At 40.7% G+C, this 26,200-nt stretch overlaps 1 protein-coding gene across 5 annotated transcripts in view; it reads left to right on the top strand.

Moving 5' to 3' along the window:
* The window catches only part of Atxn2 (ataxin 2), a 111,152-nt gene that overhangs the window by 79,514 nt on the left and 5,438 nt on the right, over positions 1-26,200 (top strand). For 2 of the 5 annotated variants that reach the window (XM_055606076.1, XM_055606075.1), the window contains 7 exons: positions 4,321-4,625; positions 5,932-5,995; positions 6,828-6,980; positions 7,318-7,384; positions 18,226-18,410; positions 19,148-19,280; positions 22,371-22,424. In XM_055606076.1, coding sequence (XP_055462051.1) covers positions 4,321-4,625; positions 5,932-5,995; positions 6,828-6,980; positions 7,318-7,384; positions 18,226-18,410; positions 19,148-19,280; positions 22,371-22,424 — 961 coding nt within the window. The remainder of the gene's footprint in view (positions 1-4,320; positions 4,626-5,931; positions 5,996-6,827; positions 6,981-7,317; positions 7,385-18,225; positions 18,411-19,147; positions 19,281-22,370; positions 22,425-26,200) is intronic. The other 3 variants (XM_055606072.1, XM_055606073.1, XM_055606074.1) reach the window with 3 other exon arrangements.

Consider the following 26,200-nt stretch of genomic DNA (forward strand, 5'->3'; position numbering starts at 1 on the left):
CAGCCTTCCAAGTACCAGTATCACAGATGTATACCGCCTGGCCATGTTTATGGGTGGCCATTTCTCCCCTTAAGGTGTTGGAGTTCATGTGTGGTTGTGGTCCCCTCGATGTGAAGTGGAGTCTCACTGTGGTTTTGATATTCAGAGCTCTTGTGGCTAATGATGTTGACTATCCTTCTTTTTTGTGGTTTTTTTTGGGAGGGGGACTTTTTTTCTTGTTTAGATTGCTGTTTGTTTATATTCTTAACCCAGCTTTAAAATTTTAAGGTGGGTACCAGTTAGCTAGCTCAGTGGGTAAAGGCACTTTCCACCAAGTTTTGCAACCTGAGTTCAATTCTGGGTAAGGGAAATGACTTCTGAAAGTTGCCCTCTGACTTCTTATTCCTCCCCCTACATTAAAACTTGGTTCTTATTAATGAATTAATAAATTGGCATGTTCTTATATCCTTTTTTTTTTTTCCCCACACAGTGTCTGAATGTGTAGTGATGCTGACCTCAGTCGTAAGGTATCTCTGCCTTACTCTCGCTAGTATTGCACTCATGTACTACAGACCTAAGTCTGGTGCTGTTTCTCTGGTACTTCTGTGATGTTAGCTTTCATACCCAGGATGGCACAAAGCTCCATTTTTGGCCCTCTATTTCTCAAAAGATCTTTTCTTCTATTTTGTGGGTCATCTTCACTTTCTGTTCTTTGAAATACAACTTTATTTAATGACATCTAGTTGTTTTTTTTTGTTTTGTTTTTGTTTTTCTTGATATCAGTTGCCGCTTAGCTTCTTCTTTTGGTGTCTGATCTTGCAAATCACTGTTTAAATCCCCAGTCCTTAAGATGACAACACTTGATGCTCTCTTAACACCCAGGGTGCTCTTACCTTGTTTGTGTAATTCACCTTACGAAGTGAGGTTCACACTCAGTCTTTTGCTTGTATCTCAGTTATCTCCATATTAGGTGTTGAACTCTGTTAACCCCCTCACTCTTGTTCAAAGTTGTTGCAGATGTGGAAGTTTGGTACGAGGCTCCGTTTCTTCCATTGTCTATGTGCTCTGCTCCTGTTGTGTTGCTCACAGTTGATAACCTTTTTGAAAGGCTGTCCTTTCCAGGTGCAATGGTGCTCACCTTTAATTCTAGCCCTTGGGAGACAGAGGCAGGTGGATCTCTAAGTTCAAGGACTGTCAGGGTTACACAGAGAAAGCCTGTCTTGGAAAGAGCCCCCCACAACAAAAAGTTATTTACTTATTAGATGACTTCTACCCACTGCAGTATTAGTATGCAACTTCTTTGACCTCCCTTAGTGATGAATACTTTCCCCTGTCCAGTTTTTAGTGTTTTTTTTTTTTTCCTAGCCTTGATTTGGGCTTAGTTTGTGGTTCCTTTTCTGAAATCTTCAGGTGCAGCATTGTTACTTGAGATCTTACCATTAATTTATTTAAAATTTAACTGAATTATTTAATTAATTTTAAGTTTTGCTTAATTAAAAAAATTTAATGCTTGTTAAATTCTAGGTAGCGATGGTATTAAGAGTCAGTCTGTAGGAGTTGATCGTTTTTGAGTCCCTGGCTAATAGGTAAATGCTAGGAAGCAAAGCAGGAATTTCAGTGCACTGTTTGAGTTCTAATTGTTCTAAATGTAACATTAAGTGAGCAATGTACATTTCCGTGCTTTCTCTGCTTCAGACACTTTCCCCTCCTGTCACTGTGATGCAATCTGTGGATCAGGAAACTAAGGCAATAAAGTTAAGTCCTCTGTACAGAGTCACTTGAATGACAAGCTGGGCTGTCTGGGGGTACTTAACTGTTCAGTGAATGGAACATCAGCCGCCCCTGTGACATGTGTTGAACTGCCCTTCTTTGTTTTGAGAGCAATTTCTGCTCTGTAGTATAGCTGAGTGCTGGTATTTCATATGAAGGATTTCTAGGGTTTGATTTGTGGGTTTGACCTGTTAAGACATGGTGTAGATTACGTAGATAAAGATTTTACTTGAACCACTGTGTGTTGTGTGTCCACCTACATTAAAATGGCCTATTGTGCAGATTAAAAAATAACAAATAGTTTGGATCACTGTTCCATCTATAGGTAGTTTTGCCTTTATAAGACTAGAAATGGAAAAAGCTTTTTAAAAATTTTATCACTAGCATGTTTTTCTATGATTGTGGGGGATGCGTGTTCCAGAGTGTGTGTCGAGATTAGAGGACAGCTTTGAGTTGGCTCTCTCTGCCTTTGCATGGGTTTGGGCCTTCCTCTTACATCTTCAGGCTTGAGCAGCAAGCACTTTACGTGTTGAACTGTTTTGCTGGCCTAAAAAAATGTCTTTCTGCCCCCTTTTTATGTGCATATGTGTGCAAACAGAATCTCACTTTGTAGACCTGGCTGTCTTGGAACTTGCTGTATAGGCTGGTTTCAAACATATAAAGATCTGCCTGCTTCTGCATGCTGAGTTCTGGACTGAAGACAAGTTCCACCATGCTTGTTCTAAAGATCTGTTTACTTAGAAATGGTATTCTTTGTCCATGTATGTGGACACCTTGAGTGCCTGGTGTCAGTGGAGGCCAAATTGACGGCACTGGATCCACTGGAACTGGAGTTACAGATTATTATGATGAGCCGCCATGTGGGTGCTGGGAACTGAAACCAGGTTCCTTTAGATCAAGAAGCTGGTGTTCCTAACCACTAAACACTCTCTCTAGACCCTTTCCTTTGCAGTTTAAAAATAATTTATATGCAGCCCCTCTTGTGCTTTTTTTAAAGTTTTATTTATTATTTATACACCATTCTGCCTGTATACCAGGTCTTACTATAGATGGTTATGAGCCACCATATGGTTGCTGGGAATTGAACTTAGGACCTCTGGAAGAACAACAAGTGTTTTTAACCTCTGAGCCATTTCTCTGGCCTTTTTTTTTTTTTTCATTTATTCATTCAACATTCATTCATTCATTCATTCATTCATTCATTCATTCATTCATTTGTTTTTGAGACAGAGTTTCTCTCTGTAGCCTTGGCTGTACTGGACTCACTTTGTAGACCAGGCTGGTCTCACATCGATCTATCTGTCTCTTCCTCCCAGAGTGCTGGGATTGCAGGCTTACACCACCACGCCTGCTCCTCTTTTGCATTTTTATGTGTCTGGTGTGTTGCCTGAATTTGTGCAAGTGCACTACATTTGTACTTGGTGGCCATGGAGCCCAAAGAGGTCACCAGATATTTTGGAGATTGTGACCACGCAGGTGCTGGGAACTGAACCTGTAAGAACAGCAAGTGCAAATGTCTACTTAGCCATCTTTCCAGCCTTATCTTTTTAACTGACATATGGTTATTGTGTATTAGGTTTCATAAGCACAATTTTATAAACGTATATGACATATCAGAACATGTTCCTCCTCTTGCTTTCTCCCCTTTCTCTTTCTCATGCTGTTGGGATTTTAAGATTAGTTTTTGTTTAGATTAGGTGTTACCTTCCTATGGTTTTTTTGTTTTGCTTTGTTTTGTTTGGGGGTAGGGTAGGAGATACCCTCCATTGTGGCTTCTAAAAGCCTTCACATGTGTAGGGGATCAGAACTGTTGCATCTTGTTCGGTGTGCACCACACAATTGCTGGTGTTGGAGGCCTGTAGCAAATATTTACCTTTATTTCTTCCTGCTGAGGTAGAATTTATATAACCCAGGATGGGCTGGAACTCTGAGCTGTCCTGTCTCTGCCTCCTAAGTTCTGCATTTAGCCCAGTCTGGCTCCAACCAATCCTCCTGCCTCTGGCTTTCAAGTTCTGACATTGCAGGCATGAACTAACATACCAGAATAATAAGAAACTCTTTTGTGTTGGGGCTTGGAGGCAGGGGAAGGGGGATGAGACAGCGAGGTCTTTTGTACATAGCCCTGCTGTCCTGGAACTCACTATGTAGACCAAGCAGGCCCAGAACTCACAAACCTGCCTCTGCTTCCTGAGTGCTGAAATTAAAGCCTTATGCCACCAAACTCAGCCTGGCTAATAATTCTTGAACCTTGCACACTAGCTGCTAACATTCTGTTGTTTAACATTCTCTTATTGGTGGCTTAAAAAGACATATTCTAAGTTGGGCATGCTGCCCATTCATTCCTTCCAGCATTCAGGAGGCAGAGAAAGGCAGATCTCAGTGAGTTCAGGCCAACCTGGTTTACATAGAGAATTCCAGAACAGCTAGGGCTACACACAGAGATCCTTTCTCAACAAATAAACGAAGAAGCCATATTCTGAAAATAGTGACCCAAAAGCCTTATTCAAAGGATTTTGTTGCCTTCAGATACTACTTTACTTAAACTTAAGGGAAATTCTTTTTTATATTTAGTTACAGGCAAGTTCTACATCCGAGTCTGTGGATCAACTACTAAGCAAAAATAGAGAGGGAGAAAAATCACGAGATTTGATCAAAGACAAAATTGAAGCAAGTGCTAAGGATGTTTTTATTGACAACAGCAGCAGCAACTGCACCAGTGGCAGCAGCAAGACCAATAGCCCTAGCATCTCCCCTTCTATGCTTAGTAACACTGAGCACAAGAGGGGCCCTGAGGTCACATCCCAAGGAGTGCAGACTTCCAGTCCAGCCTGCAAACAAGAGAAAGATGACAGAGAAGAGAAAAAAGATGCAGCTGAGTGAGTATCCTGGCCTTTATCATATCCTCTATCCAAGTAAAACTTGCTTTAAAGTATTTCTTCCTTCTCACTGGGAGTTGTCTTCCTTCACAAAGTAGCTGATATTTAGAGCTGTTTTTTATAAATCTTAGTTGAATCTGGTCATTGAATTCTTAGCATTCTTCGCATTCTGTTTTGCACCCAGCAGAGAGGGTAAGAAAAGCTACTTTTGTAGAGACACTGAAGATCAAAGTTTGAAGACCCTGTCTTGGGACTCTAGTCCTGCCTAACAGTGCTGTCTGTAAGGACTGTTGGCTGTCCAGTTGAGGAAGGGAGTGCAGCTTGCACAACACATAGTTGCAAGGCATTTTCTGTCAGAAGCAAATATTTAGTTGATACGCACATCTTCATAAATCTTAATTCTGTGCATCTGGCATATTAAAGCAATTAAATAGATGATTTGGACTAGCCTCAGACCTAACCATCACTGTTTTTTGTGTTCTGGATAACAGAAAACCTAATTGTATTTGAACTCAAGAATGGCAGGTTGTTGAGTGACTGTTTATTCTTGATTTGCAGGGGAAAAAAATAACTAGTGCAATGGTTTTTCCCAAGGCATGTGATTTAAAAAATCTTGACACATTTAAAATTAGTGCATATGCTACACATGCTGGCACAGGCTTTGTTAGCACAGCACTTGGGCAATTGAAGCGGTGAATCCCAAGTTTGAGGCCAACCTGGGCTGTGCTACAGAGCCCTAACTTTTTTAAAGCAACAGTTAGAAATACTGTGAGTTCATATATTAAGCATTGGGGTTTTCTGCCTCATTAGTTGAAATATTCCTTGATTGCCTTTGAGCAATCAAGGTTTCTTTGGTCTTAGTTTGTTCTTGTTTTTTTTTTTTTTTTTTTGTTTTGTTTTGTTTTGTTTTGTTTAAGATTTATTTATGTGTATGACTACTCTATCTGCATGTACACATGCATGTCAGAAGAGGGCAACAGATCTCATTGTAGATGGCTGTGAGCACCATGTGGTTGCTGGGAATTGAACTCAGGACCTCTGGAAGAACAGACAGTGCCTTACCTCTGAGCCATCTCTCCAGCCCTAGTTTGTTCTTATATGGCTAGTTTTTTGTTGTTGTTGTTTTGTTTTTGTCGTCAGATTGAGCAGCAGAGGTATGTGTTTCAGTGGAACGCACTGAAAATTATTTCAATCCGATCTATGTCAGTAGTCATTTGAAATTTGACAAGTGTGAGAAAACATGGATTCCAAGTATGTTTCACTGAAATGCCTGTTTTGTTTTGTTTTGTTTTGTTTTCTCATTTAGGCAAGTTAGGAAGTCAACATTGAATCCCAATGCAAAGGAGTTCAACCCTCGTTCTTTTTCTCAGGTGAGTTCATGGCCATTTAGCTAACTTCTGAAGAGACCTCATTATGATCTTCCTGGTTTTCCCTGTGCTCCCATCTAGCTAAATCCAGCTGTAGGACACTGAGACCCCTTGTTTTTCCCTATGGGTTGTCAGTGCAGCTGTGAAGAACAGCTCAGAATGTGAGGTTGCTGATTAGTGAGGCTGCTGAGATCAAGGATGCATACATATTCCACTCACTACAGAAGGAAAAATTGATTTTCTGCCATTTGGAAATATTTCCTCAGGCAGGTGTGGTAAAACATGCCTGTAATCCCAGCAAGCAAGAGGGCTGGGCAAAGGGTCATGAGCTTAGCTGGTGTGGGCCACACAGTGAGACCCTGCCCAAAAACAGAAAAAGGAAAAGAATAATAAGAGTAGATAGACCTTTTCTACTTCCTTATGAAATTACTACAATTTTTATATTTTTTTATTGATAAATATTTTAGCTTTCTACAAAAGTCTTTTGTGTTTGCATGCATGGTTTTAAATAGATACAAATACAGTTGTAGGGAATATACCAAGTCTGTGGGTGTGCCAGCCCTCTACCACTGAGCAAGGTTTGCAGCGTCAGTTTTCCCCTTTTACTCCTGGAAACTGAATCAGCTTCTTATATACTAGATCTGTTCTCTCTCTCTATTTCTTTTTTAATTGTTTTTTTTTTTTTTTTTTTTGGTTTTTTGTTTGGTTTTGTCTTTTGAATAAAAGGTGCTAGGTTAGAAAGAAAGCAACAGAAAGATTGGGGAAATTGCTCTGAAGATTGCATTCATAGTTACTTTTCATCTTGAGTTAACTGAATTTTATTTTTGTTTTATAGCCAAAGCCTTCTACTACCCCAACGTCGCCTCGGCCTCAGGCACAGCCGAGCCCGTCCATGGTGGCTCATCAGCAGCCGGCTCCGGTCTATACTCAGCCTGTTTGTTTTGCACCAAATATGATGTATCCAGTCCCAGTGAGCCCAGGCGTGCAAGTAAGTCCGAGGGTTGGAATTTGCTGGGCCACCATAGTTTGTGTTTAGCACAGATTTGTACTAAGTGAACACCTGATAGCAGATAGGGCTACAGAGGGGATGGTTAGTTAGGGGTTGGGTTTATTATTATCATGAGGATCTGAGTTTTAGGACTCATTTTCAAAAAAAATGACTTATATTTGCCATAGGCCAGAATTCTTCCTTTTAGTTGTGGATATTATTTTAATTTTGAATAACTCATAGGGAATCAGGAAAATACAGGCAGATCACATTAAAGATAGTGACAGAATACATTGTTACTATATGAATCTAATGATATGTTTTCAATCTCCTCAAGCCTTTATACCCAATACCTATGACGCCCATGCCGGTGAACCAAGCCAAGACATATAGAGCAGGTAAAGGTGAGAACAACCCTGCCTGTGTTTGCTTGTAGTCTGCATGCTGCATGGATTAAGCTCCAGTGTGCAATGAATGGTTGACTTCAGCCTCAATTCAGAGGGTGTGTGTTTACTTCTGATGGCCATTGTGAACATTCAGGTGATGCTTAATAACAGATATCACTTTATTTATATATATATATAGTGGGTTCTGAGGATCAAACTTAGGTCATCAGGTTTGGCTACATAAGTACCTTACCTACTGAACCATCTTGCCAACCCAAATAAATATCCCCTTGGCTCCTCCCCCGCTTGAAACAGAGTTTCTCCCTCTCACTGAGTAGCCTTGGCTAGCTTTGAACTGCTATGTAGACTAGGCTTTCCTGGAATTCATAAACCTCCCTGTGTCCCAAGTGCTGGGATTAAAGGCTTGCACCGCCACGCCTGGCCCTTTTTTTTTTTTTTCTTTTAACTTTTTTTTTTATTATTATGTATATGAGTGCTATATCTGCATGTACACGTGGAGGCCAGAAGAGGCCATCAGATCACATTATAGATGGTTGTAAACCACCATGTTGGGAATTGAACTCAGGACCTCTGGAAGAATAGACAGTACTCTTAACCACTGAGCCATCTCTCTAACCTCTGGCCTTTTTTTTTTTTTTTTTTTTTTAAATTTTTTTTATTATTTATACAACATTCTGCCTGCACACCAGATCTTACTATAGATGGTTATGAGCCACCATGTGGTTGCTGGGAATTGAACTCAGGACCTTTGGAAGAACAGTGAGTGTTCTTAACCTCTGAGCCATCACTCCAGCCCCACCTCTGGCCTTTTTAAAGGTGAATTTTGATGCTGGAGAACTGGATCATCAGTTAAGAGTGCTTGTTTGATACCCAGCACTTACTGTTGCTTCACATACTATAACTAACTTCCAGACCCAAGGAATCGAATGCCCTCTTCTGCCCTCCATGCACACCAGGTTCACACATAGTGTAAAGACTACATGTAGTCAAAACCCTCATGCTCATAAAAGTATCTGTATTGTTTTTTACTTTTATGTATATGAATGTTTTTCCTGCATGTTTGTACTTATACTGTATGAGTACATGGAAGCCAGAAGAGAGCAATTGAACCCTGGAACTAATGTCACAGATAGTTGTGAGCTGCCATGTGCATTCTGGGAACCTGAACCCTCATCCTCTATTAGAGTGTCAAGTGCTCTTAACTGATGAGTCATCTTTCTAGCCCATTTGGTACTTTCTTCCAAAAGAAATAAATTTTGACTATTTTAACTTGAAGTCTAAATTGAAATTTAAAAAAAATTTTTTTTCTTTTGTTTGTGGTCCATTTGGTTTTGTTTTCAGACAAAACTGTGTAACCCTGACTAGTTTGGAACTGGCTATGTTGACCAGCTTAACCTCAAACTCATAGTGATCCACCTATCTGTGCCTCTCTGATGCCTGGAATTAAAGGTGTATATAAAAATAGATGGTATGGATTTTTCTATGCTCGTTCTAGCTCGGTGAAGACCTATTACATTTGTTAATAAGCGTCAAAGCACTATAGCTGGGCAGATACTCATCTATTCTAACCCTTCTGTGCTGGTCTGGATTATTTCTCATACATGTGCCCTATTACATGTTCCTTTGAGACAAGATTCTCATGTAACCAGTGAACTTGCTTTGTAGCTAAGGGGATCCTTAACCAACCCTCCTGCTTCTGGCAGGAATATGTCACCATACCTGCTTTTTATTCGTACTGCAGATTGAGTTCAGGGTTTGCTAAGCAAGTACCCTACTAACCCAGACAGGTTCCCTGTCCCAGCTTCTGTGTTTTTACTTTGAACTTTACGACCTTGTTTTTGTCATTGTTTTATGTGTATTGTGTTTTGCATGTGTGTATGTCTGAGTACCACTTGTATCCCAAGTAGGCATGAAGGCCAAGAGAGGGCTTTTGATCCTCTGGAACTGGAGTTATGGACATCTGTGAGCTGCCATATGAGTGCTGGGAACTGAACCCTGGTTCTCTGGAAGAGGCCCGTGCTTTTAACTGCTGAGCTATCTCTCCAGTCGCAACAGTTATATTTTAAGCAAGGCATGGTGTTTCAAGGCCTGTGATCACAGCACTTTGGAGGTGGAGGCAGGAGAATCAGGAGTTCAAGGGCATTTTCTACCACATAGTGAGTTGAAGACCAATCTTGGTGTACAGTACATAAGACTGTCCTGGATCTCTCTACATAGACTATTACTCTTGAGCTCACAGCACTCCTTCGGCATCTACCTCCCAAGTGCTAGAATCACAGGCAGGCATCACAATACCTAGGTTAAAATTTTTTTAATTGAATTTGATGGCTTTTAGGCAATCTTTAGTTACACAGAGGGTGGGAAGAAGTTTAGTGGAGAAAAGTGTTTTTCAAGTGTTGGTATGTATTAATATGGAGAGAACATTTTAGGTTTCTTTGTTTTGCTTAGGTTTGTTTTTTGTTTTGCTTTGTTTGTTTGATATTTGGGGTGGGGGGGGAAGCCTCATTCTGTACCCCAGGCTGTCCTGGAACTCATGTGTTTCAGACTAGCCTCAGAGTGATCATCCCTGTGTGAGACCTCTGAGTGTGAAAGTTAGAGTTGTGAGCCACCTCATCCCCTGTGTTTAGTTTTTTGAGACAGGATATAGCCTTATAGTCCTCCCTCTACCTTGCAAGTACTGGAATTATAGGCAGGTGTTGCACACTTGCTTAAAAGGTTGTATTGTGTTAAATTATCACATGGAGTTACTGACTGAAAAAAAATGCTTAAAACTGTATACAGGGAACTTTCCAGTTCAAAATATAAAAGATGATTGCACTAAAAAGGAAGGTTGACAGTGTGTTGCAATGTGAAAGGGGCATCCTAAGTTGAGGAGGTTCTGCATTGCACTAGATGCATGTAAGCTCTACCCTGCTGTACAAAGACATCGCTAATAAAACAGCACAGACTCTTGGGAGATTCAGGTGTTGGTAACTGTCCATACTTTCAGCTCAATATGGGAAAAGGGACATCAGACATTGAAGGCCTGAAATTTATCATCACATCTGGTCTCCAAAGAATATGGGGAAGCCGGAAGACTAGAGAAGAGGGCTCAGCAGTTAAGTGCACTTGAAAACCTGGGTTTGGTTTCTAGCACCAACATGACAGCTCATGACAGAGATCTGGCACCCTCTTTTGGCCTCTGGAGACTCTAGGCATCAGTGTGATATGCAGACTTAGATGCAGGCAAAACATCCATATGCATAAAATTAAAGAGCTTCAGAAAAAAAATTCAGATAAAGTCAGGTACCATGATGCATGTGTGGCTGAAGTGTGAGGATCCTGAATTTTAGGATAGCTGTGTACATGCAGACAGATCATTGTATACACAATAAATAAATCTTTTTTTAAAAGATCATCTCAAAACAATTAAGACTGAAGTGAACAGGAATAGTCATTGAAATTGGAAGTCATTAGGTATTAGCTTTCATACTTTGTTCAGTTTCTGTGGATAACAGACTTTGTCATATTTACATGTTTTTCTTTGCTGAAGAAATGCAGGCATCATAGCATCCCATCCTCCATAGGTGATGTGTACTCCAAAAGCTTCTATGGGTTTTTTAAGTAGCCAGGCTATCAGCATTTATTTCCTCAATTTATGAATTTATTTTAATCTCAGAAACAGTAACTCCCTGGTAACCATATGTAATCCAGCTGGTTCTCATTGAGTCATGCATGTACTTTACAGCTGCCTTGTTCTGAAAATGGGTCTCATCATTGGGTTACTGCATGGAATTACATGTTTGTAGTTCTTCCTCCCCTTCCCCTCTTGCTGCATCTGGCCCCACATATGGTGCTGACAGTGGGCTCCCCACCACCTCCATCCCTTCCCACTGTAAACATTTCCTCTTGATCTCATTGGCTGGCTGTGGATGGATCCTTCATCTCACTTGGTCTGGTTTTGGCTCTCAAGGTTCATTGTGCATCTGAAGCATGTGGAGGGAGAAATGCTTAGCAGAAATGTGATTGCTTTCAACACATTTTCAGAGTTTCTATGCAGTACTTTGTAGCATGGCCTTGGATTGCCACTTGTAGTGCAAGTGAGAGCCAGTTCCCAGGTCCTGTGCTGATACTAGAAGCTGTTGGTACTGTGCGAAATGGAAGTTTCTGAATGCCTAGGATTCCTGTCCATTTATTAGGTGTATTCATCCTCTGTCCTAGTCAGGATGAGTTGTTAACCTTAACTTCATACAGGGATGCAGGAAAACTTTTTTTACCCAGTTTTCAGAAAGAATTGGTATATCAAGTTCTACCTCCAGCTGTGACCACTGCAGCTTCCCTTGTATTTCTCTGAGAGCATGTAACTTGCTCTTCCCTATTAGTCCTCTTCCTGAAGAATAATAGTCCTAGTTATTTTCTCACTTAAAAATACTCTGTGAGAACATGGATGTTTCTACAATCCTGTGTTGCTGTACTTTTGTTGTTCTTGTCCTGTCTCTGGTAGAGGGATCCCCGTCAGGCAGCACAATTCCGCTATAGTTAGGTCATCTCCTAGCAGCTAGAAGTCACAGTACTTTAGCCATATTTTAACTGTGCCTTTCTCCAGGAAACCCTGATTTTGTGTGTGTGTGTGTGTGTGTGTGTGTGTGTGTGTGTGTGTGTATAATTTTTTTTTTTCCTCCCACTGAGAACTATTTTTTAGAAACCATTTCTGGTCATTAGGTGTGTTCGCTTTTGGTAAGCCACTGTCTGCCACTCTTACAGTGAACAAAACTAGGAAATGCCACAAAAACTAGATTTAAGAATTAATACTGAAGACAGGTGGTGACGACACACACTTTTAATCTTAGCACTCAGGAGGCAGAAGCAGGTAGAACTCTTGAGTTGGAGGCTAGCCTGGTCCACAGGGCAAGTTTCAGGACAACCAGGAATACATAAAGAAAAAAATGTGCTCATCCCCCAAAATAATTAATGTTGATGTTTCCAATTAAGACTAACATTGTAATTCTCTCCCCCAGTCAGGGTTTCTCTGTATAGCCCTTTCTGTCCTGAAACTCACTATGTAGAGCAGGCTGGCCTTCAACTCCCAGAGATCCACCTGCCTCTGCCTTCCAGATGTGGGGATTACCACTGTATGGTGTAAAAACAATTTTTTTTTTTTTTTTGGTATTTTATGTGTCTCTTGTATCTCTCTGTACTATGTACGTGTATGTCTCTGTACTATGTATACATAGTGCCTGTAGAGGCCAGAAGAGGGCATCAGATCTCCCTGTTCCTGGAGTTGTAGACAGTTGTAAGCTGTCATGTGGGTACTGAGGACTTAACTCAGGTCCTCTGAAAGGGCAACCAGTCATTCTGTTAAGCACCGAACCATTCCTCCAGCCATCACTGTAAAATTTTTACTGTGCCCCACCACCATATGTGTGTGTGCTTCTGTGTGTACACTTGTGACAATCAAAGAACAGTATTCAACATTCATCTGATTCAAGGCCAGGGTATCTTTGTTTTTCTGCCTGTAGGCCATGCTAGTTAAGATTCCTGATGTTTATGCTTTGCATAAGATGATGTAGATTTTGGGTGTTCACTAAGCCCTGCACACTTGACAGCTTACCCACTGAACCATCTCATCACCCCATCTTAGTTTCTTACTTGAGACTTTGAGTGCTAGAAAGTAGTAATGTTGATTTGTTATAAATGAAGTGATCACAATGCTTGTCTGCCTAGATCTATGTTTATCATTTTGCACATTTTTCTGACCATTGACACCAGCTGTTGGCCTTAGCAAAGGTGTCTCTCTCTCTCTCTCTCTCTCTCTCTCACACACACACACACACACACACTTACTAGAGTGGCTTACAGGCTGTGACCCTGGTAGTCTAACAAGGCAGGCTGTCTCCTGAGAGAAAGATAGTTGTTTCATCCACAAGACCAGGTGTGTCTGCAGTCCCAGTCTGGCTCTGGACTACCAAAGGACTCCTGGAGCAACTGGTCTTCAGTCTTTCAGAAGTAGGTTCTAATGCCAGTGAGGGAATGCCTCAGGAAGTGGACATGAAACTCACCAGTGAAAGTGATGGCAAGCAGGCAGAAGGCAAAAGCTTCCGCTGTGTAGACAGAGAGAAACAGAGACAGACTGGATCTGGTGTAGCTTTTGAAACCTCAAAAGCCCACCCATAGTGAGATACCTCTTTCAACAAGGACACAGCTCCCAATCTTTCCCACCATCAACTGGGGACCAAGTCTCTAAATATGAGCTTGTGGAAGTATTCTCATTCAAACCACCATACTAAGGAGGGACCAAAGTGTATGACCACTATGCTTTTGAGACGTAGTCTCTCAGTGAACCTAGAGCTCTATGATTTGAGTGCCCTGACTGGCTTCATCCCTAGGACTCTAGGCATATGGTTGATCCATGGTGCTGTAAACCTATTGGTTCCTACTGTTTATGCAGCAGCTACTTTATAGACAGAGCCACTTCCCCACACTTTTTAGTTTTTGAGATAGTCTAATGTAGTTGAAATTTAAAATGACAATGAACTTCCTGAAATTAGAATTATTCGGCACTAGGCCCAGTTTAGATTTTCTCCATGATGAAATAATACAGTGGGTGTGCTTTTTTGTTTGTTTGTTCTGTGGCCACTCTTTAAGATACACTTATTTTGTATTTTATGTATGTGGGTACTTTGTCTGCGTGTGTATCTCCAGCCCCATAGCTGTTTCTTTTTATTTACCCATTAGTAGTAAGCTCCCCAATATGGGTGCTGGATACTGAACTTGAATCCTCTTAAAGAACAGTAGTGCTGAACTTCTGAGCCATTTCTTCAAACAACAAAATTAAATATTGAATTTGTGTGTGTGTGTGTGTGTGTGTGTGTGTGTGTGTGTGTGTGTACGTGTGTGTACATACACGTGTGCCAGCAGTTGCTTGCAGAGGCCAAAAGAGGGTGTCAGAGTCCATGGAGCTGGAGGTTGTTTTGTTGTTGGTTGTTTTGATTTGGTTTGGTATGGTTTTTTCAAGACAGGGATTCTCTGTGTCTGGCCTTGAACTCACGGAGATCCAGCTGCATCCCAAGTACTGGGATTAAATGCATACATACCCTCAAACCACCCAACAAAATGTTTTCTGTGTATTTTTTAGATAAGAGTCTCACAGCAAACACTTCTAACCACAGACCTTTTCATCTCTCCCACCCTCAGTTTATTTTGCTTTTTAAAAATTCAATTTAGGGGGCTTGGGAGATGGCTCAGAGGTTAAGAACACTCCCTGTTCTTCTGAAGGTCCTGAGTTGAATTCCCAGTCAACCACATGGTGGCTCAGAACCATCTATAGTAAGATCTGGTGTGCAAGCAGAATGTTGTATAAACAATAAATAAATCTTTAAAAAAAAATTCAGTTTATTTGTTTCTCTGCTCATATGTATGTGCACCACATATATGCCTGATACCCTCAGAGGCCTGGAGAGGGTGTTGGCTCTTCTGGAACAGTTATAGGTGGCTTTGAGCTACTGTGTTGTTGCTGTGAGTCTCCCTTTGTTCCTATGTGGAGGCAGCACAGTGCTAACCCCTCAGTCTCTCCTGCTCCTACACACAGCTTTACTTACTGCTTTTCTTTTCTATCTTTTGTAAGTCCCATGAGTGCATTTTTATAAGTCTTTCTAGCATATGAATCTTGCTGATTGCATCCTTGGGTAGTGTTTGTTTAAAGGACTTCTATGTGCCTTCCAGCCAGCCCTGGAAATTGATACCACATAATAGTAGTTTCCAGGATGATATTGGGTAATTTTTTTGCTTTTTTTTTTTTTTTTTTTTTTTTTTGGTGGGTTTTGTTTGCTTTGATTTGTTTTTCTGGTGTTGATGGTATTTCTAAGGATTGAGCCCAGTGCTTCAGTATGGATGGTGAGGCAGAGAGAGGGGAGGGAGAGGAAATGAGAGTCTTTGGGTTGCCTAGATTAGCCTTGTACTCTGCCTGTGTTCCAGGAAGCCTAGAACTCATGTTCTCCCTCCCAAATTGCAGCAATCACAGACTGTAGTTTCTCTTTCCAGCTGAACTGTGAATGGTGTATGAGTGAATGTCTGTCGTGTCATCTCTCATTGTGAGAAGTGGTAACTGTATTTATGGCACACTCCTATAGTTCCAGCACTTGGGAAACTGAGGCAGAAGGATCAGGAGTTCAAGGTCATCTTGAGCTACATGACACCTTTTATCCACCACCAACCCCCAATTTTTTTTGTACACTACAAGCAACCTATAGGTACTTACCCTGTGTGTTGTAGCTGCCATTTCATGATCATGTTGTAGTCCCGACTCCAGTCACTCACTAGGCTCGTGAGGTAGTGACACTTCTTCCATCCATCTTGCTTTCTAGTGGAAATTCTGTGTGTTGCAAAGTGTTGCTTTGTTAGACTCGAGGACTCTCCTGTGGTAGAATCTGCATGAGCTGAAAGGAGGTACAGACGTTTATCAATGCTCTTTTTAAGGCTGTCTCCAAAGATAAAAAATGGTGCATTGTATGTTTGGGCATTATCAACCTAAGGAATTTCATGCTTGTTTTTCCAGCTGACATTTTTACTAGACTCAGAGTTAGAAATTAACTTAGAGATGTTCTCTCTTCATTGAGGTGAAAATTTAAGAATAAACTTTTCTGTGCGTAAGTGGAGGATCTCATGCATTTCCTCGGTTTTTGCCTCTTAAACTGCTGGTATGAGAATCTCAATAGGTTGTATTTCTAAGGGGTAACTTAAAAATCCTGGGAATGCAGGTGTCTCTGCCTGTGTGTTTACTATGTCCTTATACTGATATGCTGTTACTGAACAAATTGAGATGCTGGGCAAATATGTTTCTAATATTTTTCAAATATAAAAAATCAAGAGCTGGCTTCAGAAATTCCACAGACCATGTAAAAGACACCTAAGACAGAGTCATTGAGCCTACTATGAATGGCCTTTAGTTCTCTTTGTGGCTATGTGGACTTGAGCTCCTGGTCTTACCTCTTATAGGCAGGTTATAGCTTCATGTCTATACCACCATGCTAGGCTTAAAGTAGATTCTCTTACCCTTGGCACCATTTGCATCTGTCACTGGTATTTTTTTTTCTCCAGTAGGGAGAAGTCGCTTGTGGATTGGTGTTGCTTATTACCAATCACTACACCCTAGTAGTAGCACTCGCTTTTACTTGATTATGATGAGTGAGAATGTCTCCAGGTATTGCCACATGGTTTCTGTTGGGCAAAACTGGTCCAAGGTGAGAGCCAGTGACTTCTGAAATGCCATTGTGGTTCATCAAGTATGGTTCATTGAAATTAATCTAAGATGAATATATATTCAATTTTGGAGAAACCACTATGGCCAAGTAAATAAAATGTCTTTTGTGGAGAACAGTTATCCATTACTAGCTTTTTTTGTTCTGTTTTTAATGTATTTATTTTGCAGGGGTTATGTATTCCAAACCAGCCTCAAAAGTTGAGGATCTTGAACTTCTTTCTGCTCTTCTTGTCTCTACCTCCCTTGTGCCACAAGTGTGGGTGTGCACCTTCTGCTGGTTTATGAGGTGCTGGGGATGGACTTAGGGCTCCCTGAATGGTGGCAAGCATCCGTTAGCTAAGCAGCACACGAGCGCCTTTATCTTTTTATCCATAAGAGATAATAACAGAGTTAGTGAGTAGATGAATCTTAGTGAGATTAGCTAAGCAAATTTTTATTTGATAAGAGATAGTTAGATTAGGGAGGGTTTTTTCCCCACCAAATCAAAAGAAGTTGTCCTTTTTTTTTTTTTTTTTTTTTTTTCCTAACATAGGGACTGTCAGTAATATGTTGGGGAAAATTTATTATATTGCTTTCTTCTGTTTTCAAGTTTACTTTTTAAATAGATAAAATAAATAACAGCAGTAGTCATTAACTGTTCAGTCAGCCTTTTTAAATATTTAAAATAATAAACACATAGGCATTAATAGTTGCTTTAGTCCTGTTGAGCGAGTGAACAAGCCATGCTTTATGTTCTTGGTACTGTACACATCATGAGACATGCAGCTCCTCCTACAGCAACATCAGAAACAGGTGTGACAGCTACAGCTGATGTGCATTTGTGGGAGAAAATGCATGGGTGATGCAGTGGGTGTTAGTGAGCCTTACACAGAGATCTTCTTGCCTTTGCCTCCTGGGTGTTGACATTAAAGATGTGCTTAGCTCTTAGCTGACATTTATCAGGAAAAGGACCCTTTGTAGGAATATGGCAGGCACAAAGGGATTTTCTTTTCTTTTTGTACAGTGGTGGTGGAGGATTGTTAACTAGAATTCTGCTACTTGGTGTACTTGGTCCTGTGTGGTGCTGGGCTGTGGGCATGGCTTAGTGGCGGGGCCCTTGATATTAAAACAGTCAGAAGCTTAATGGCTTCTTTTAAATTTATTTAAAATTTTGTATAAAATAAAGTAATAGCGTTTTTATATAAAATAGGGGTAAGTAAAGGAGTTGAATGGTGTGTGTTGGATTTGTATTGGCTTCTTTGTTATCATTGTTTTTCTTCTAAAACAAACCTCTCATGATCTTCTTAAACACGTTATAATGTGTAGTGTCAGACAGTCCCTTTGCTCTCTTCTTTTTCCCATCCTGATACCATATCTTATACTAGATATGAAAGCCAGATAAAGGGAAAGCCACTTGACTCTGAAGGACGAGTCACTTTCTTGAGGCTGAGAGAGTAGAGCAATAGCTCAGAGCAGCTGGAGGAGTTGGAATCTGTGTAAGACAGCTTTTGAGAGGCAGGACCAGAGTCAAATCACAGAGCCTAGGAGACCCACTCAAGTGCATGCGTTGTGATAAGAAGGGTTCATTTTCCATTAACATGTTTCTTTTTCTTTCCTGCAGTACCAAATATGCCCCAACAGCGACAAGACCAGCATCATCAAAGCACCATAATGCACCCTGCCTCTGCAGCAGGGCCACCTATCGTAGCCACCCCACCCGCTTACTCCACTCAGTACGTTGCCTACAGCCCTCAGCAATTTCCCAGTCAGCCTCTGGTTCAGCATGTGCCGCATTATCAGTCTCAGGTAAGACCAGGGGTTCCTGACTCATTTTTACTCCTTAGAAAAACATCTTATTTCAACTGTTTATATGTTTATGGGGGTCTTGGTTTTGTTTTGTGATGTCAGATAGTTAAGGAGTTGAGGCCTTTGAAGTATGTATCACTGCAAGTTAGAATTATAATAACTTTTCTTAGATTTATTTTTTATTTTCCATGTATAATTATTTTGCCTGCATGTGTGTGCCTGGTGCACTCAGAGCTGCTCTTGTGGGGGACCCTAGGGTTCAGTGTCCAATACTCATTTCAGGTGGCTCACTACTATCTATAATTCCTGTTTCTGCCACCTTCCTTTGGTCTCCGTGGCACCTTGCACATACAGTGCACAAATAGATAAGTAGGCACATACCCATATACATGAAATAAATAAATCTTAAAAAGAAAGAAGATTTCAAAAGGAAGCATCTAAAAATTAGAACTCTGAAGTGTTTCTGGGAACCATAAAATTAGGAAGCAGAAGTGACTGAAACGAAGTGATGGTAGAGTAGTGAAGTATGCGTCCTGCTCCTCAGATGGACCAGCCTTGGTTCCATCCAGCACCTACGTGGCAGTTTATAGCCTCCTGTAACTCAGGCTCCAGGAGATCTGATCCCTTATTCACGTGTGTGCACATGCACACACACATAGTGAATCTTAAAAAAGACTAAAATTCACATTGTTCTTTTGGTGTAATGTTTTGTTTATTTTGTTTTTATCTGAATACAGCACCCTCATGTGTACAGCCCTGTCATACAGGGCAATGCCAGAATGATGGCCCCACCAGCACATGCACAACCTGGTTTAGTATCCTCTTCAGCAGCTCAGTTTGCGGCTCACGAGCAGACGCATGCGATGTATGGTAGGAAGCATTTTATTGCCTTTTCTCTGCGTGTGACTGTGGCTGTTTTAAAACTCTGTAAAGGTGCTCTCTTCAAGAATAGTCTGAGGTGGTGGGATCCACATCCTGGCTAATGGTATGGTGGGGAGACTGAAGCGGGAGAATCACTTAAGCTCCGGGCTTAGAGACAAGCCTGGATAGTATAGACTCTACCTTAAAAAGCGAAAAAGAGTAAAAATAACCTGACTCTATGCCATTGAGTGTTCAGAGTCTTAAAACAAAAACATAAGTATAGACAATTTATTTTTACTTTATACCTGCAGATTCTCTGTCTTGACATGTTTCTCCCTCTTTAAAAAAAAAAAAAAAATGATAAAACAGCTGAACATGGTGGTGCACACCTTTAATCCCAGTACTTGGAAGGCAGAGACAGGTGGATCTCTCTGAGTTTGAGGCCAGCCTGGTCTATAGAGTGAGTTCCAGGACAGCCAGAGCTATATAATGGGATCCTGTTTCAGGAAAAAATAGAAACAAAAATAAAGAAAGAAAAAGGAAAAAAAAAATGACATGTATTAGAAGAACATCTTTGGGGGAAAGATGTTCTGCCCCAGGTCATTCTGTTTATCCTGCCTAAGCCTTGCAGGAAGGGTGATACCGTCATTCCTACTTCCACATCTTACCATGTAGAGTTGTTGGATCACCTTATAGTATGCTTGTATGCTTTTTACCGTACATTTGAATTCTTCCGAATTCTTCCCAACTTTAAATGACAGCACTATACCAAACTTAGCATGTGATACATAATTATTTTCCTAGTGACATTTGAACCTTTTTGGAGTATTGGGTAAGTTCGGATATTCATTCAGTTGAGGAGTGTACACTGCAGGACTGAGATTATAAGTGTTTGCAGCTGTATAGACACTGTGTCTATAATCTTTTTAGTTTGATGCCTTAATTGAGCATATTCAGGACAGTTAAGATTATAGATTCTGGAAAACACTTGATCCTTCTTGATGGTTTAACATTATGCAGGATTGCACACCTTGAACCTTCTCCCTGTGTTTGTGACCACACATATATGTTCTCAGCAGATGCACACCTGTCATCAGGGTTCCTTAGTAGTTAGGATATGTACTATGGGAAGAAAACATTTGTCTTTATAAAACTTTGATGTCTGCTTGTTCCTCATTAACGCTTAAATTGTTGATCATCCATCGCCTGTTACATTATTATTATTATGACCTAGGTATTTGAAATAAAGAGTAGGGCAGTTGTTATCCATCTGTCAACCTGGCATGGTGAGCATGCCTCTAAATCTCATCCCTGTGGTCACCAGGGAAAGGAGGGTCAGGTGTTCAGAGACTAGTCTCGGTGACATAGCAGGACACTTTCTCAAATAAAAGTCCCCCTGTTATTTGATTTATAAATTGACAGCCTGGTTTGGTTTATATTTTCGTCATGATGTGTCCTTCAGTGTGTGTTGAATTGTACTCCCTGGAACTAGATCAGACCTTGTATGGAAAGGCTTTGCTGATGCTTCTTGCTGACTTTCCTGCACTTGCATGCATTTCTGCAGTTTTCCAGCTTGTTAAAGGCTTGGTTGAAAAGATTATTAGATTGCTTGGACATTTCTGCTTACTGTGTGATTCAGAAGTAGAAGAGACACGTCTTTCCTCATGTTTTCTGGCATCCCATTGAATTAAGAGGAAACTTTGGAGCTAAAGTTTACAGTGTTTTAGGAACATCCACTGCATGGCTGCCAGTGCAGTGCTGTGCTGAGCTGCCTGTAGGAGGGGTGAGGCTGCTCATCTGGGTTTGCCTCTGTCACGCAGGTCCTAAAAAACACAAGAGGAAACGAATTGTTTGTTGGTTTTCAGTCAGAGGTCAGTTTTCAGTATAGTCACATAACTTTGTCATTCATTTCAGTTATTTTGGCTGTTCAGTTATGCCTATGCCAAACATACTGTTTGAAACTGTTGTAAAAAATGCTAATTTTAAGTTCATATATTTGATATATCCCAAGAAATCAAATACTTGAATATGTTGATTTCTGGCTACACTTTGTAGATTTTATCATGTTGCAATGGCTTGTCCTCAGTTGCTGCTAATTTCTCGTGATTTTTGTTGATAGTTACTGGTACAGTAAAGGCAAAGGCCCTCATGTTAAGAAAAACTACATGGTGTCTGATCTTGTCTCTTTCTAAGGAAGGACTTTCATTAGCAACCTTACTTTGTTGCCTCTGCCGTCCTAAAAGGTCACTGTAACTTTTCTTTTCCTCACATCCAGTCTCCTGCTCATCTGAGTTGGTATCACAGCAATGGTTTCATTTTCAGAAACAATGATAAAGCTGTCTGACTAACAAGTCAGCTAGAAGAATTTGATGTGTTCTTCCTGTCCCCACAGCCTAAAAGAAAAACAGGGTCTTTCTATGTAGCTCTGGCTGTCCTGGAACTTGCTTTGTAGGCCAGGTTGGCCTCAAACAGGGATCCGCTTGCCTCTGCCTCCCAAGTGCTGGGATTTAAGGAGTGTACAGCCACACCCAGCTAAATATTTTTAACATGTATTGTTTAATGCAAATAACTTTTTTTAAGTACAATAAGCATAAAAAAATAAAATTTTCCATAATCCTTTTGCCTGCCCTCTACTTATTAATACAGGCACATTTTAGTAAGAGTGGTATAATATTTATGTTTATATTTTTATATCATGAACCTTGGGATTCACTACCAAGGGCCTGAGATGATATTTGTATTGCTGTGGAAAATTATGTATCATGAATTTGCTTAAATATTGCTTATATCAAGGCTGTTTGATGGATGCCATGTTGGTCTTTTTATCAGTTAATGGTTCTATATCAGATAATAATCTTATTCTTTTTATTTAAGCAAGTCAGCGTGTGGACTTGCTCCCTCAGTACAGAAGGAAAGCCTTCCGGTTCAGTCCTGTTCGCTTGTAAATCTCTGCAGCAATGCTTATTTACAGTGCTGGTCACTCCCTGTCAAAGCGAATCGTGCGTGAATACAAAAGATCACTGAATATGTCGGCCTTTCCAGAACATCAGGAATGCACACCTCAAGAGGCTAATTTACCTTTCTATTTCCCAAATTCAGCATGTCCCAAATTACCATACAACAAGGAGACAAGCCCTTCTTTCTACTTTGCCAGTGAGTTGGGTTTTTTATATTAATTTTAATTAAGCAGTAAACACTATTTAAGGGATACATGTTAAAGTAGCTAACTTGTTGGAGAATATTTTTCTTTCTACCAGACAGAATCATTCAAAACATGCATGTCTGGGCTGGGGATGTGGTTCAGTAGTGGATTACTTACCCTAGCATGCACCAGGCTCTGAAGTTATTCCCTTGTACAAAACAAAACAAACAAACAAAAAGAGTAAAGTGCTTGTATTATTTAGAGTTTTGATAGAAAACCTGTGTCTCAGTTTAAGAAAGTTGGAGTCAGCCGGGTGTTGTGGCACATGCCCTCAATCCCAGCAGAGGCAGGCAGATCTCTGTGAGTTTGAGGCTAGCCTGGTCTACAAAGTGGGTTCAGGACAGCCAGGGCTACACAGAGAAAAAAGAAAGAAAGATGGAATCAAAACAAAGATTTGAGTTGTTACAGGAAGCAATTCTTGTATATAAAGCAACAGTGCAGCTGTCAGAAATTCCTTATGTTTTTCTCACCCAGGAATTAATTGTTTTCTGAACAATTAATTCTGTTTTATACCAAGCTGCAAGCTTGGATAACACTCAAAGCGTTAAGTTTGTAGTGTCCTGGGACTACAGAGAAGTGTCCTCACTGGAGTTCCTATAGCGCAGGGTAGATGAGGCAGTTAGAGAGACAGTTCTGGCTTATATGTCTTTGCATGACTAGAGGCTTAAAGTACTGGGAGCAGATACGAGGTGTCCAGAGCTTCCTTCAGCACAAGAAGCTTCTGGAAGCACAGGCCTCGAAGTTGATGCAATCTAGGCCACTCTCTTTCCTTGTGAACTTGGTAGATGCATTTTCCCTGTTTCCAGGGCAGTGTTTTAAGATAAAGTAGATCATGGGCTTTGGTAGAACCACAGGTATGTTGCTAATGTCACTTTGTATAAAACACGAGTTCTAGAGAATGTTAATAAAAACTAGGGACTAAATTTTGGGCTATTTTGGAATGACAATTCATCATCAGATACAGGGTTTTGGATATTTTGACCTGAAGTTTTCATTAATTATGCCAAGCCTTGGGTATCCAAAATTAGGTGCTTTTGTTGTTGTTGTTTTGTTTTGTTTTTTTTATGCCTGAAATAAGTTAACAAATGGAGTCCCTTTCAGATGCTCTTGGGAAAGTAGTCTGTTGAGACTGTACATGAGAACTTCAAAGGACACAGTTGAGGTGTAGTTATCCTCACCATCCTGCTGGCTCTGTTATAGTCATTTTCCTGGTAAATAGCTGAAAGGTCCTTAATCATCATCCCTAAGCACTAACAACCTGAGCATAGTTTTCTCTTGAAAGGAATCAGCACTAAAATCAACAGCTGCTCTTGGGGATTTTAGTCACCATAGTGTCCTGCCCCTATCTTTGTGACATTTCTCCGTGGTTTTGGTTTATCCCCTCTCCTCCCTAAATTTCCTCCTTTGAGTCATGTTTCCTTTTTGGAAATACTGTTGAAGTTGGAGGATCCTGTTGTGCTTATTTCCAGTGTTTCCAGTGTTGCTGATCCTCAATGACTTGTGCATCTAAGGTCAAAAAGACAGAACCTTTTTATAGATTAAACTTATGGCCTTATGGACTGAGTTTGCTTCTGTTAATGTCTTGACTTTGGAGACTGTCTTTGGAATGTAGTTAATGTTAAAAAGATTTGGCCAAAAAAAGGGGGGGGGGGTGCTGGAGAGACGGCTCAGAGGTTAAGAGCACTGGCTGTTCTCCCAAAGGTCCTGAATTTTTTTTCCCAGCAACCACACGGTGGCTTACAACCATCTGTAATGAGATCTCGTGCCCTCCTCTGGCATGTAGGTACACGTGCAGGCGGAATAATGTATAAGTAAATAAGTACATCTTTAAAAAAATATTTGGCCAATGACATATTTATAATTTTAAATATTTATGTCAAGACACACTTTGTCCTCACCTCACCCAGCTCTCATGAGGCTGCCTTGTAAGTAGAGGTTTAGTTGTTGAGTAGCCATTTCAGAACTTGAGGGGATTCAGTCTTTCTAGCTTCCCAGGTAGTTAAATTAGCCAGCAAAGCAGAAACTATTTAATCCTGCCCTTCCTGAAAGCCTTGCTCTCTGCTGGCCCCAAAGTCTGCACTTCTTTACCTTATAATTCCCCTCTCCCCACTTTGTATCACCCTTAGTTCTTGTGTTAGCAGAATTACAGTATCAGGTTCCCATTTCCCCAGTTTCTCACTTAATATTCAAGGGCAAAGAGTTATATAAGGTACTTGTTTTAGGCTGTTGAGCCAGAAAGTGAGCTTATGAAAACATTTGTAATGATGCTCTTGAAAGTGCTGTTTGCAGCTTTGCTGTGCTTCCCCATGTCTCTGTTTTCACTTCTGTTTGGGGTTTTTATAGACAGAGCCTTTATGGATTCAGCGTTTGTGGGTTCCCTACAGCATTGGTGCTATGCATGCAGATCTTCTGAGCTAGAACACTCACAGCAGAGATAAACTGTTGTTAAACTGCATAATAGGCCTGGAGAGACAGCCCAGCAGTGAAGAACACTGGCTACTCTTGCAAAGGACCCCGGTTTGGTTCCCAGCACCCATGTGATGGCTCACAGCCATCTCTAGCTCCAGTTCCAGGGGTCCGTGTTCTCTTCTAGTCTCTGTGGGCACTGCACACATGTATTGCACAGTCTCACATGCAGGCAGAACCCTCACATGAATACAATAAAAATACATCTTTTTAAAAGATACATAATAGGCCCAGCAAGTGGCTCAGTGGTAAAGAGCCTGGCAATCAAGTTCCATCTCCAGAACCCACGTAAAGGTAGAAGGAGAAAACCAGTTCTTCTGACTTCCCGTGAGTGCCAAGTCACATTCCTCCACCCCCACACCACCCATGCCAGCATACACACACAGCAATAATAAAGGTTTTAAGGTTTTCAAACACTTAGTTAAAGCTAAACATGATACTATGTATGTCCTGCCTATTCAAAAAGTTTGATTGAGCCTAAGAGTTTAGAGCTCGCCAGGCAATTTAGCAATACCGTGTACATAAAAATAAAATTTAAAACTGGATGTAATGATAAAATATGACCCCAGCACATCAGAAGCTAGGGCAGGAGGAGGGCCTTCTAGAGGTTCATCCTCAGATGCCTGATGAGCTTGAGGATAGCCTGGGCTCTGCCTCTGATTAATTATTAAATCTTTAAGAACAGGGCTAAGGGTGTAGCTCAGTGGTAGACGGTGTACTCCGTATGCAGGAGGCTCTGGCTTCAGTCCTCAGCATAAAATATAAGTAAGTGAGTAATAAAGTTGTTTGACCCTGGCCAGGTGTGGTATGCTGGTGCAAGTCCACTTGGAAGATAGACTCAGCATGATGGTGTGTTCCAGGCCAACTTGAGTTATGAAAGAAAAAGGGAAAAAAAAAAAATCTCTTTTGAGATGACAGTGTTCAAGACTTTTACATTTTCCCAATTGACAAATTTAATTCTGAGATTTGATGGACATAATCATTTTTACCTCAATGTTGTGTTTCCATGGTGAAGGTAGTGCAGCATTTTCCTAGAGTTTCCTTCAGAGTTATCTGTTGTTTTTCCCTCCTGTTCTGGAACTGAAACTCGAGAAACTCTGGCCTTTCCCTGGGCAAAGCTCTGCACTGAGCTATGTCTCCAAGTCCCCCTCCCCATTTAACTTTTTAAATATCCTGAATACTTAGGAATTAATTCATTAGTATCAGTAATTAATTCATTAGTCTCTGGAATACTAATGAAATTTCCGAGCTCTTGAGCCTC

Source organism: Psammomys obesus, unplaced genomic scaffold (assembly GCF_907164565.1).
Source record: "Psammomys obesus unplaced genomic scaffold, mPsaObe1.curated_primary_1811, whole genome shotgun sequence".
In the NCBI taxonomy this organism is placed as follows: Eukaryota; Metazoa; Chordata; class Mammalia; order Rodentia; family Muridae; genus Psammomys; species Psammomys obesus.